At 40.5% G+C, this 13,737-nt stretch overlaps 1 protein-coding gene across 5 annotated transcripts in view; it reads right to left on the reverse strand.

Annotated features, from left to right (window-relative positions):
* Positions 1 to 11,701, reverse strand: part of PCMTD1 (protein-L-isoaspartate (D-aspartate) O-methyltransferase domain containing 1) — an 81,483-nt gene extending 69,782 nt beyond the window's left edge. For 3 of the 5 annotated variants that reach the window (XM_025394478.1, XM_025394474.1, XM_025394476.1), the window contains exon 1: positions 11,442 to 11,701. Coding sequence is in view for 1 of the 5 variants with exons in the window: in XM_025394475.1 (XP_025250260.1) it covers positions 11,442 to 11,626 (185 nt within the window). In the remaining 4 variants the exon portion in view is untranslated. The remainder of the gene's footprint in view (positions 1 to 11,441) is intronic. The other 2 variants (XM_025394477.1, XM_025394475.1) reach the window with 2 other exon arrangements.
* Positions 11,702 to 13,737: the final 2,036 nt, after the last annotated feature.

The raw sequence follows: 13,737 nt of genomic DNA on the forward strand, positions 1-13,737 counted from the left end.
AGTCTTGTTCTGTCACCAGGCTGGAGTGCAGTGGCACAATCTCGGCTCACTGCAACCTCTGTCTCCTGGGTTCAAGCGATTCTCCTGCCTCAGTCTCTCAAGTAGCTGAATTACAGCTACCACACTCAGCGCCATCACACTCAGCTAATTTTCTTGTATCTTTAGTAGAGACAGGGTTTCACCATGTTGGCCAGGATGGTCTCGATCTCTTGACCTTGTGATCCGCCCACCTTGGCCTCCCAAAGTGCTGGGACTACAGGCATAAGCCATCACGCCCGGCCAAGTTTTCATAATTTCTAGTATCTTACTCTATTAGAAGAAACTGTGCCTAAATATAAACTTCAAGTTTAAAACTGTTTACAGTTCATTCCTAATTCCTGACCTTACTTTTAGGATAGTAGAAAGCTACCATACAGATTCATTCTGAGTGCTTACAGAAGTTCAGTTCAATAGAGTAAGACCCTGTATATGATGGTCCATACCTTTTCTTAGCTGTTGGCATCCAACAGGATATAGTAGTAGATTCAAAACTGTCACTTCAATGCAGGAGGATTCCAGGTTGGGCCTCAAGAGGGAGCATCCTTTTTTTTTTTTTTTTTTTGAGATAGAGTCTCGCTCTGTTGCCCAGGCTGGAGTGCAGTGGCCGGATCTTGGCTCACTGCAAGCTCCGCCTTCCGGGCTTACGCCATTCTCCTGCCTCAGCCTCCCGAGTAGCTGAGACTACAGGTGCCCGCCACCTCGCCTGGCTAGTTTTTTTGTATTTTTTAGTAGAGACGGGGTTTCACCGGGTTAGCCAGGATGGTCTCGATCTCCTGACCTCGTGATCCGCCCATCTCCGCCTCCCAAAGTGCTGGGATTACAGGCTTGAGCCACCGCGCCCGGCCTGGAGCATCCTTTTAAAAACAGATTCCCCTGCAGGTAAATGACTTTTGTGTATCACAAAAAAATGAATGTGAAGATACACTAGATAACAAAATATTAACACATTTAGGAGCAGGACCTGATTTTTTTAATGCTCCCACAGTAGAAGGCACTACAGGGTATGAAAAGAAATCAGCAGGCCCTGACCTTTATAAATAAGCTTTGGGGTAACAATGAGAAAGAGATCCAGAATCAAACATATTCATGAAAGTCCGAACTCATAGCCTTTATTTTACCATTGGCCATTAACCTTTCTATGACCTACCTTAGTTTTAAGAATCAAATGAAATAATGTACATACTTCATTTGATTCTAAAAAATTTAATAATTTTTATCTAGCACCGAGTAAAACAAATTAACGTTACTGGTAACTGAAAAATACTCTTTTAAGATCCAAAGATTAAAAACAAACTAATGAAAGTCTTTATATAGTGTATCAGTTCTACAGTCTTAGCGAATTACCCAGCATAACTCAACCACTTCTTAGTGGCTCAGGGTCATTATGAGGAATATTATGATAATGGTATGCCAGGAGCACCTCAGAGACCAACACACACAGTAAAAGCATTCCACCCTCTGGAATTGCTTTGCTCTCTCACTGCAGTAATTTCTCGTTTCTTTTTTGTGTGACTAGATGATTCAAATCTGCTTTATTTTACACACAATTATGTTGGGTCTAATGTGACTCCACAGTCCGTCCCTGACTATATAGGACACATTCTCCTTGCTTTTCCTAGGCCTTTTGTTGTTATTGTTAACTCCTCACTCACTACCTACAATATTGGTAAGAGACCATGAGGTTATAAGTCCAAGTTTGGCCTCTACTGAAAGTGGATATTGCTTCTAGGTTAGGTTCGTCACTTTCTGTCAAGTGTTAATTGATCTCATAATCTCTGAAAAGTAGCATATGACTCACAAAATAATATATAACTTTTATTACTGATTATTAGTGCAACTACCATTAATTAAGCACTTACAGCATAAAGCTTTGAGGTGTTTTAAGTATATTAACACATTTCAGTCTTCATAAAATTTTTTGTAACAGCATTACTTTTAGGGATGCGAAACGAAGGAAAGGGATTAAATAACTTCGTTAACCTTTTACAGCTAGGAGGAGGCAAAACTGGGGTTTAGTTCTAGATCTATCTCACATTAAACCCTATTTCTTTCAACAATGTTGATTGCTGAGTCTGATACCACCATTTTATAGAAAATAAAGCAGATTGAGGAAATCGAAGTCACTTTGAATTTTAGCTCATGCATCTATAAAATAGGAATAATAGTACTTTCCTACCTCTTTGACAAGACGCAAAGTTACATGAAAATGTGAAAAGTATCAAATTTAACAGGGTCTCATGCTGACTACAAAATGCCAGGAAGCACCATTCCCACAGAAAGTGTCAGTTTTCCTGAAGCAGTACAGGGAATGCCATTTATATTATATTCTATGTGAATATACACGCATATATATATTAGTGTATACACATACACATACATGTATACACATACATATGTAAGTGTGAAGTGAATTAATTTTATTAAGTGCTGCCTAGATACAATAAAACCAGTGATTACTCGACAGTGATAACTGAACAAGTCCTTAACAACAACAACAACAACAAAAAAAGCTTATATAAAGCCTTTTTGTCATAAATAATGAGGTAATTAAACTAAACTTTAAGTCCAAGGGGATTACCTCCCTTTCCTTTAAAGCCAAATCAACTGCATGAATGGTTATAATTCACAGATATTTATATAGATCATTGTAGAAATGCCTAAATCTTTCCATTTCTAATTTCTCTGGTTCATTAAAAAATAAAGGTTCAAATTACTCTATTTACAGGGAAAAGTCAAGCCCATTAAAATGGTTTAGATGCATTTAAAATAATTCTTTCACAATGGGATTTACAATGCATGTTAAATCAGTATAGAACACTCGTAGGCTTTTCCTTGAAACTAAAATTAGAGTGGCTGCCTTTGCATGTTCCAAAATTTGTTCTTATACAGTTGAGTATGAAGACTGACCAGAAAATTTTAAATCTGCTCTAGCCACCAAGAGCCTATAATGAAAACATGAAAACTTAGAATACCAAGACTTACAGGAGTAACAGAGATAAACCATCCTTCTAAAACAAAGACTGTTTTGCATTTGCTTTTTGAGCTATGACATTTCTAAATAGTTCCTTCTATTCAAGGCCCAATATTTTAAATATGGACTACAAAGATATAATGATATGTAATCAGAACAAAACCTCTATACTACTTAAGCAATAGCAGTGACAGAGACGCACTGACTGATCCACCCACCAGCACACCTGTGGCTCCCATAACCAATACCTAAACACCCATGTGCTTGGCTGTACAAATGTAGACATCCCCTAACAATGTTAAGCCAAGGCCTTACCACAACCTTGGTTACTTAAAGCACCACTTCCTAGCACAGATGCAACCAGGTCAGAGAAAATGCAAGCACTCACATTTTCCATTCTTCTATCACCAAATGCATCTGCCTTATATGGCAGCAAGACATAAAGCTGGACATTTCTCATGGTGTTTTCATTTAACACAGAGTTCCCTCAGAATTAAAAACCATACAAGCCCTAGATGATAACATCCCTGTTAACCTGTTTCTCCTTTTCTTTATCCGTATTTTCTAGTCTTTCCACAATAAATTTCTACTGCGGTTATACAGGGAAAAAAGCAAAATCAAATAAATGAGCTTTTACTTATTATGTTCACAATATCTAGGAAAGTATAATTGACCAAAGAGAGAATCACAGGAGCTCAGAAATGGGTCAGTGCAAATGAACCACTGTTAAAAATAAATCTAAACCATATGAACGTAGGCAGCATATACATACCACCCTAAAAATAAATGACATGAGGTCGGGCAAGGTGGCTCACTCCTCTAATCCACTTTGGGAGGACAAGGCAGGAGGATGGCTTGAGCCCACGAGTTTTGAGACAAGCCTGGGCAACACACTGAGACGCCTATCTCTACAAAAAATGAAAGAAAAAAAACACATTAGCCAAGCATAGTGGCACATGCCTGTAATCCCAGCTACTGGGGAGGTTGAGGTGGGAGGATTGCTCGAGGTCAGGAGGTGGAGGTTGCAGTGAGCCGAGATCGCACTACTGCACTCCAGGTTGGGTGACACAGCAAGACCCTGTCTCAAAAAAAGCCAAAAAAAAAAAAAAACACTCAAATCCCAAATTTAGCATAGAATGTCTGGAAAATAAAGAGAATATATCATTATTCAATAAATTATATGCCACTATTTTTAAAAATACATATATATTATAGCTTGAGAAACCTTAAATGATCTGCAGAAATACCTGCTAAAACTAGCTACACAGGCTAAATAGGTAGTACCGTTTACACAATAACAGTGTGTATTTACAGCCCCCTTGGATCTAAAGGAATTTTCACTATATATTTACCTGGTATCCCACCAACACCTTCTTCTCTTGTTAAAGATTCTGACTTTTACATTCATTCCATTTACTTGTTATTCAATAGAATTCTGACTGACATTTTTAATATGCATGAATATACTGTTTCTGTTTATATGTAAGTCCGAAAGGATTCATACCAAACTGTCAAAAAACCATTACCCCAGCAAACCATGAGGAGCAGACACGGATGATGGGGGCCTGCTTATTTAACTTCATTTAATTTAGTAATTTAAATCTTATTTCTGTATATACAATCATTTTTCAATAAAAAGATTAATGACCACATAAAATATTGCAAGCCACAACATTTCCTTCTAGATGACACAAAGGGATCTAAATTCAACCCCTGAATAGGTTTCCTATGTTAAATACACCAGCATAGGCTATAGATGCAGACACCAAACTCCAGATACCAGGTATCCTTTCTGAACACTGAACGGCTAATACATGCAGGGCTGACCCTTGCCCAGAGTGGATCGTTTGTCATGGCAGCTGCTACCCATCACCACTACCATCCCAACTCTTCCAACTCAACTGTTAATTATGGATTCTAGCAAATGTCTTCACATAACCCCATAGTTCTCTCCATTCACTTACACACTAATCATCAGGTCAGAAAAGGAACCAAAAAGCCCATTTCAGCTTTCAAACTTTATTTTCCCCTACAAGGAAAGACCACCTACTTTTTACTTTTCTTCCTTCAAAGTGTTGTCACAATGGTTGTAATAGTCGGAAACTAAATGCTCATTAGTAGGGAATATAGTTAAATCAATTATAATTGATATACAATCTACAGCTGTAACTACATATAATATACTCTGAGGCTGAAATTTTTTTTAAGAATGAAGTAGTTCTTTATCTCCTCACTGTCATGTGAAAATCCAAGTGAAAAAACAGCAGTGTCTCTCATCTTTATGTAAGTGGAAAGAAAAAGAAATTTATTCATATTTCTTTGTACATACAAATAAATAGTTTCTATTATATCATTCTAGAGATAAATGACTACTTTCCAGGGGGAAAATGGGAGGCTGTTGAAGACACATTTTCAGTTTATATATTTTTTGTATCACTTAAAATTTGAAACATGTGACTATATTACCTATTTTTAAAGTCAGTGAATTATTTTAAACTCGCTTACAACTTGTATCTTCAAAGAAATATTTATGATTAACATTTTATAAAGCTAAAGGCAGGTAGACTACAAACGGATTAGTCTGAGAATCAGTCTCATTCCTTTATGAGCATGCATTTTAACATTCCAAAAAGAAAACGTCTCTTCCCATCACCAAGATATCCTACGTTCACAATTCCTAACAGAATTATATTTTTACTTTATAAAGCAAGAATAATCACTTATTAGTTAGCTAAACTATAAACAATACAGGGCGCAATGGCAGATATAAGAAAAAACTGTAACTTCTGCATGACAACCATTAATATCGATAGATTATTTTAAGAAAGTCTGAAATTTCATATGAACTCTTCAGCAATGTAAGAATTATGTATAACCTGTGTGAGGGCATTTCAGCTGATTGTACAACTGGAGCTTCCTGATATCACCAAAAGAAATAAAACAATACTAAAATATAGACAGAGTTGTACTCCATCTTTCACATCTATGTAAGCTTAAAGAAACTATAAGATCAGAGAGTTTATGAGAATATTGCACTCATTAGAAAACTTGTCTGACTCAACAGCATGGAAAATAATTCACATGGTAAATCATTTTTTTTTTAATTTATATACAGTACCAAGAAAGGATATGTGCACACAGAAAAACAGCACTGATCTGTCTTAAATAAACAACATAATTACCTTATAATCTGAAAACAAAGAATTCATGATAGCCCACAAGAAATTTAGTTCTGTTATGGACACACACAATTAAAAATTCTAACAAGCTAGTGCGTGTGTGTGTGAGAGAACGAGAGAGAGAGACACAGAGAGAAACTAAAATCAAATATACTGCTTAAATACCATTGAAAGGGGTAGTTTACCAGGGATCATTTTCATACTTATTTACCCATACTTCCTGAGCACAAGACACAAGGAACAGTAAGACATAGTTTGTGCTTCAAGTATCTTATATAATCCAATTACAACTGTTAGAGTACTCAAAACAAATTTAGAGTAAAAAGTATCATCATAGGTTAAACAGCTGTATGAATGTGCAGGAGATTTTACTACTATACTACACAGACTGGGAGGTGGGGGCTCTAGGGAAATATGGTGTACGCTGTATAAACTAGACTTTTACATGGAGGACTCCTAAAGGCAGAGATGGGAGAAAGAAAAAAATTCCAAGAAATGGAAATGCATGAGAAACAAAAAAAGTAAAGTAAAACTGAAGTTTACATTCTTTTTGGAACAGCTGCTGGAACATAAAGAATGTAACTTAAAGTTTAACTAAAACAAGAAATAAGTTTTGAAAGGGGCACTGAAGTCAAAAGGGAACACTGAGTAACTCGGGCTTTCTTCCAGAGTGGATCAGGAGCCACTCGGCAGAGGCACAGTGGTCAAGAACACAGACTTGCAAGAAGACATGTTGGGATTCAAATTCCAGCTCTTCTACCTACTAACAACTCCTTCAAGATCATGAAGTTCCAATTTCTTCACCTGTAGAATGGGGATAATATAAATTATAATGACCACATGAGAAAAAACGATTCAGCACATTGACTGACATAAAAACACCCAAGTGAATTTGTTTTGTTTGCCTGTCATCAGGCAGGGAACCTGATCAGGACTACATTTAGGACAATTAATAAGCAGTATTCACAATGAATGGCAAACCAAGAGATTAATGTCTCTTGTTGTGTATATGACTACTGGAAGAATTGAAAAAAGATAAGCGAAATCAGGAACCACAATGCAGTAAAATGACCAAAAAAAAAAATTCTAAGAAAAGGAGAGAGAGAAGAAACAAGGATGACCTTTTGATTTTGAGTCTAGATGACTAAGAAAATGCTAAGGTCATTAATATAAACAAGGAAGAAGAATCAGGCTTGCAAAAGAAGTTTAATTCTGAATCTACTGATTCAAGATTACAAAATTACAGCTACTAAGTTGATCAGGGAGAACAACGTTGGTAAATCTGAAGCTTAGGAATTAAAATAAGGCCGATGATACAGAATTGGAAGCCTCAGCAAAGAGGGTGTGGGGAATGAGCAGTTGAAACCATGGATCTGTGTGGGATTGCCAAAGGAGAGAACGAATTCCAAAAAGGAAAAGAACTAAACCTAAGGTAACACCTAAAGGCAACACCTATCTGAAATTCAGGAAGTGAGAGAGAAAAATGAACAAAGGCCCCAAGAAGGGTGAGTTGGAGGTGCCAGTTTGTGAAAGTCACCAAGACAGACCTTCACAGCATTTCACATTCTGCAGCTCTTTCAATGCTCATTATAACTTTAGATTATAAACTGAACTGACTTCACCAATTGATAATATGATTATCATAAAAGGTTTTTAAGAGTCTGCAAGTTACGGAAGAGTGCTCAGTAGAAAACACAGAAGAGTGTTTTATGCAAATTAGTGTTTAAGCCCCAAGAATATTTTAAGCTCTAGAAATCATACATGATGCATCTCTTGTATCAAGACATAAAGTTGATTTATTTCTGGCTACCCGTGCATATATGTTTCAAAAAGGATTTTCAGGTTAAATTGGAAAATACGCTATTTCTTCCCATCAGCAATATCTCTCATTAATTTTTGCGAATATACATACACATAGTGTTCGATTCCCAACCCTTCCCCACTTCAACAGCTGAAAAACCTTACCATATTCTAAAAGCGTCTTTAGGGGGCTGAAATATTTCTGTGGCACCTAACTATAAAACCCACTCACATCCAACATCCAATGTTAAGTTACCGAGAGATAATCAATGGCAGATACGCCACTTAGGTATGAATCCAATTACCATCCTTAACAATTGCCAGTAAAACGTCAAAGCTTTTCCTATATTTTGGTTTCTTCTCAAATACAGATTACAACTGACCATGCTTTATTAATTTTAGTATTTGTCCCATTTATTTATTTATTTATTTATTTTTGAGACAGAATCTCACTCTTTTGCCCAAGCTGGAGTGAAGTGGAGCGATCTTGGCTCACTGCAACTCCGACTCCCAGGTTCAAGCAACTCTCCTGCCTCAGCCTCCTGAGTAGCTGGGATTACAGGTGCCCACCACCACACTCGGCTAATTTTTGTATTTTTAGTAGAGACGGGGTTTCACCATGTTGGCCAGGTTGGACTCGAACTCCTGACCTCAGATGATCCACCTGCCTCGGCCTCCCAAAGTGCTAGGATTACAAGCGTGAGCCACCACGCCCGGCCACCACATTTCTTCCAACTATGTAGTTGCCACATCTAATGGAAAATGAAAAAAGATTAATAAACCACAATATTATGCCTGTCATTACGCATTTTAAGGGACTACCAAATATTTTTAAATACCAAGAATGATATAAGTAACTTTTAATCTTTTTAGACTTTTTTAGGGCCCTCTTGGTATTCTTTCTAGCACATTAGTTCACAAGTTCAACTACATTCATAAAAATGTTTACTGATGTGAGATTATCCTTCTGAGTTTGTAAGGAATACGCAGCTGAGAGCTACAATTTACAATAATATCCCAATTTACCATGGCACCCAGCAGTGTCTAAAGTAACACAAATCCCCATCTTCTTGGTTAACAGCATAAGATCAAGGAGTTTAAAATTTTAGTAATATGCCACCAGAAACCTCATCTAAAAAAATACCATTATCGTTTCACACTATATTCTCTAGACTATTTTAAATGCACGTGATTATATTCATGTAGTTATTTTGTAAGGAGCATTTCAAAGAAAGCTGAAAAAAACCGTACGGGCAACAATTTTATAAGGCAGTTTTCATTCACAGGAGGTAAAACAAGAGCAGAAAACATAGGTTCTTGGATTAAGTACTCCTGAATATAAACACGCACTATTACACACACACAAAAAAAGGGGGCAGTGAGATCTTGAGCAGTTTTCTCTCTCAAAGCTTCTGTTTATTACTCTATAGAATGAGAAGTTATGTTGCTGTTGTTATGAGAAATATATGAGCATATTATGTTGTTACTCTATAGAATGCCAGTTATGTTGTTGTTATGAGAAATATATGAGCATATTATCACCAAAAATAACTAAAATGTCACGGATATATTTTATTCCTTTCAAGCAGTTTCTAAATAATAAAATACACAATTTGGCTTAAAATTTCAGGCTATGCATGTTTAGAACCTGACATTGTTCGTGATTATCTTCCTCAGTTGTTCTTTCCCTGGAAGCTAGCACCAAGATGAACACACAGTACATTTTTAATAAATATAGGCTAGTGATTAAATCAACAAAGCCTCCAGCTCTTCTGCACACAGAAATACAGCATACAATGGGGATTACCTATATTTCTGTCTTACTTAATAGTCGGCAGTGCAGTATCACCCTTCCACTTCCAGTTTACTCCCTACGGCTTACTTACCAAAATATTTAATCCCCGTTGCTTTTTTTTTGTCTCAGGCTAGGGCCACTAGCTTTCTACCTTTCCTACCTTACCTTTCCTTCACATATTAGCTACTTCATGTTAAAGTAATTACAAGTGTTCAACTGACCATATGGAATTAAAATTTACTTCGAAAATATGAACTCAAAAAAAAAAGTAAACTAATTCAGCAACCTTATGTTTTATGGAGTCATCCAGCCTTATGTAAACTACCATTAAGCAGTATGTAAACATTATTACTCAATCTGCTTAATACGAAAGTAATCTCGTCGGGCCTCCGACATTCTGAAAGTTTTGCCACACTGTTTCAAAATATTGGCTTGTAGCCCTTTTCAAAGCTACTGATTACTGAAAACTTGGCAACCATGTTTAACAATAAAGAAAAGCCTTCCCCGAGCCTACGTAGATTGGATTCTCTAATACATAGTAATAATGTTTTCAAAAAGAATGAGGCGAGTAATAAAATGGAGGAATATCCATGATGCATTGTTGGCTAATAAAACGTTATACTGTACTATATATGATCCCAATCTTGTTTCTAAAGCACACTCATTAAATGCACAGAAAAAAAAATTCTGAATAACTACCCACCACACTTGGCGACTGGCTAACCTAGGTAGTAAGAAGGGGAAATATGGGGAAAAGGGCTCGAGAGAGGGCAGGTTTCTTCATTGTTTGGCTGCTTCATTTTTTCTCAAAGAGCACGCAGTACTTTTGTAATTAAAAAATGATAAATGGGGGAAAAACACTGCTAAACGCATACTTTTTTCCTCCCTAGCACATTCTTCTGATTTGTAATGTTAAAAATATAGCTCTAGTTTCTCGATTCTAAAAAGAGCACACACGAAAACAGAATTAGAGAAGTTCCAAAAAATCTTGGATTTGCAAAATTACTCCCTCGGGTTCTCCCCGTGGGTCCTCTCCATGCCGGTGTCTGAAATCCCCCAAGCAAAACGCGGGCACAGCACTTCTCCTGAACGGTAGTAGACGCTCACAAACACAAAAAGAGCCCTGGGCGCCTGCTATAACCTCTCAGTCCCCTCCCAGCACCCGAGGCTTCCCCGAGCCTACGTAGATTGGATTCTCTTCCTCCAAAACCAAAACAACAGAAGTCACTGGGCGGATCCAAAACGGCCCTAAGGGGCCCGCGTGCATCTCACGACGCCAGCCTGGGGACTCTGGTCCCCAAGCCCAGGTCAGAGCCGAAGGACGGGCCTGACGACGCGGCGCCCCGGCCTCCCTCGGGCCCCCGACCTCCCCGGCCCCAGGGACCCCGGCTCCAGACCTCCAGGCTTCGCTGGGCCCCTTTCGACTCTCCGACCTCCCGAGTCCTCTGCCCCGGGTCCGTCCCTCCCTCAACCTGCCCCGCAACCCCTCCGTTTCCCGGCCCCCGACCTGCCTGTCCTTAGGTCCCCCTGCCCCCGACTCTCGGCTGCCGTCCCCGTGGCTCGCTAGCCTCCGAGCGTATCCCAGTCGCCCGCCCGGCCACAGCACGCGGGACGCGCACACCCCACGACCCCGAGCCCCCGCTGGCGGCAGCGTTACCTGTGGCGCGGGCAACGGCGCGCAGGCCAGACGCTAGGACTCGGCGGGGTCCGCAGCAGCCAGACGCCGCCACCACCACAATAACAACAACACGGACACCACCGCCGAGTGGAGAGGCGGGGCCCGGACCCGCGACTGGAGCAGCCAGAGCGTCCCAGCCTCCGGAGCCGCCGGAGACAGAGCATGCGCAGAGAGTCACGGGCACGGGGGCAGCTCCCCGCGGACGCCAAAGTCAACAAGGCCGGGAGACGCCCCCATCTGACCCCGCCCCCTCAGGGCTCGCTCCGCCCCCCAAGCCCAAACAACGCGAGGCCTTGGCGGGCCAGAAGACGACGGCTGTAGGGGAGATCCCGCGAGAGCGTGGCCTCCACCTCTCCTCTCTACCCCCATTTCCACGTTCGCGTATCAGCGCGGGGGTTCTGGCTTTCGGTGGTTTCAGAGCTACGTAGTGTCGGGGACTAGACACAGGGTGTCCTTTGTGTTGAAGGACAGTGTCTTACGGTGTGGGAGCGTTTTTGAGGTGTATTCCTGGGTTTGGAGGCGAACCCCCAATGGTTACCGCCACAGAGACTTTGCGGAGGGCGCTCACTGGCTTAGGTGAAGAGCGAAGGCTCAAGACTGTGCTGTTTTTTAGTGGCCCCTTGGCGTCCAGAACTTCCCCCCAGCGCCCACCGTATGCACTCCCGCCGCCTGTCCCCCGCCCTACCTGTCAGGCGACCGCGGGCCTCAGCTCGGGGACGCCCGGAGTGGCCGCCTTCTCGCGTCTTGCTGACCCGGGGCTGGGGCGTGTGCTTCTCCTGCAGCGGACGGAAGATGCTGGGCCACGCAAGTTTCCCTGGGCTTGGTTAACCACCCCAAAACCCATTTCCAGAAGGAAAGGGTGTTGAGGAGGAGGGATAGAAAGTCGAGAAGAGGGCCGGACGGAGTGCCTCACGCCTGTAATCCCAGCACTTTGGGAGGCTGGGAGGGGGGTGGCGGATCACCTGAGGTCAAGAGTTCAAGACCAGCCTGGCCTAAGCCTACATGGTGAAACCCTGTCTCTACTGAAAATACAAAAATTAGCCGGGTTTGGTGGCACGCACCTGTAGTCCCAGCAACTCGAGAGGCTGAGGCAGGAGAACCTCTTGAACCTGGGAGTGGGAGGTTGCAGTGCTGAGGTGGCACCATTGCACTCCAGCCTGGGCGACAAGAGCGAAACTCCATCTCAAGAAAAAAAAAAAGTCAAGAAGAGGAAAGGAGACATAGGGGCAGGCGAGCCGGGTAAACACTGCCACTAAGGATCCTAAGCAGTGAACATGCTGTTGGTACTTGTAAGACTCCTAGCAAACTGCATTTAATTTTTTTCAATTAGTTTTAGTGTACATAAAGGCATGTCTTTTCCAAATACTGTAATTTTTGAAGTGTTTTTCTTTCTTGTTCATTAATCTTTGTGCGTTTCCCTCCAGTCTCTAATAGTAGGTTGTGGCATGATTTGCTTCCATCATGTGAATTCTGTTGGGTTTTTATTTTCAAATAGGAGAGTGAATGTAAGCTGTCCTTATAGGTTACCTAAGGTAAGTTAGAATTAGAACGTCTTTACGCTAGAACGACTGCTTCCCACCATAACCAACCATCTGCGAAAGCGTTCAGAAAGAACATGCTAGGAAGGTCAAAAGCTTCAAATCACGAAATAAGAACTTGAAAACAAGAGCAAAATTGTTGCTGAGGCAGTCTGCCATTTAACTCAAAAGCTTCACTTTGTTTAAGTATGAGTGCATATTCAGTGGACATTGAGCTCGGAACTGTTCAAAATATCTGTGCATCTGCATTCTGAAGTAGAGCTGCGGGTCACACGTATTAGCTCCATCTTTGGATTTCTGCCTGGACCCAGGGCACTCCTAACCGTTATGGGATCATTTAACAATCTTACAGGATGAGTTTTCTGCTAGTCCAAGCAGAAATTTTGGCACATGAAAACATCTTACCATAAACAAAAAAAGTACAAATGGTAATAAGGAAAATAGCTAAAATGATTAAACAGCTCTTACAGCCTTTTCGCCTGTTTTCTCTACATTTTTTAAAAACATATTTTCCTTTACTTTCTTCCTTCTGCTATGGGAATTTTTCAGGGTTCTAGACCTTTTTTCTTGTCTGCGGCTGTGAAGTTAAACACGGGTCATTTTTAAAATAAGACTACTAGTGAGTACCTTCTTAATAAACAAGACCAAGTGCTACTCTTGTGGGTGAGTAGTTGAACAGCAAGTAAAGCACTCTATCAACTCTGTAATTTTCCTGTGGTAGGCACACCCCATCTCCA

This window comes from Theropithecus gelada, chromosome 8 (genome assembly GCF_003255815.1).
Source record: "Theropithecus gelada isolate Dixy chromosome 8, Tgel_1.0, whole genome shotgun sequence".
In the NCBI taxonomy this organism is placed as follows: domain Eukaryota; kingdom Metazoa; phylum Chordata; class Mammalia; order Primates; family Cercopithecidae; genus Theropithecus; species Theropithecus gelada.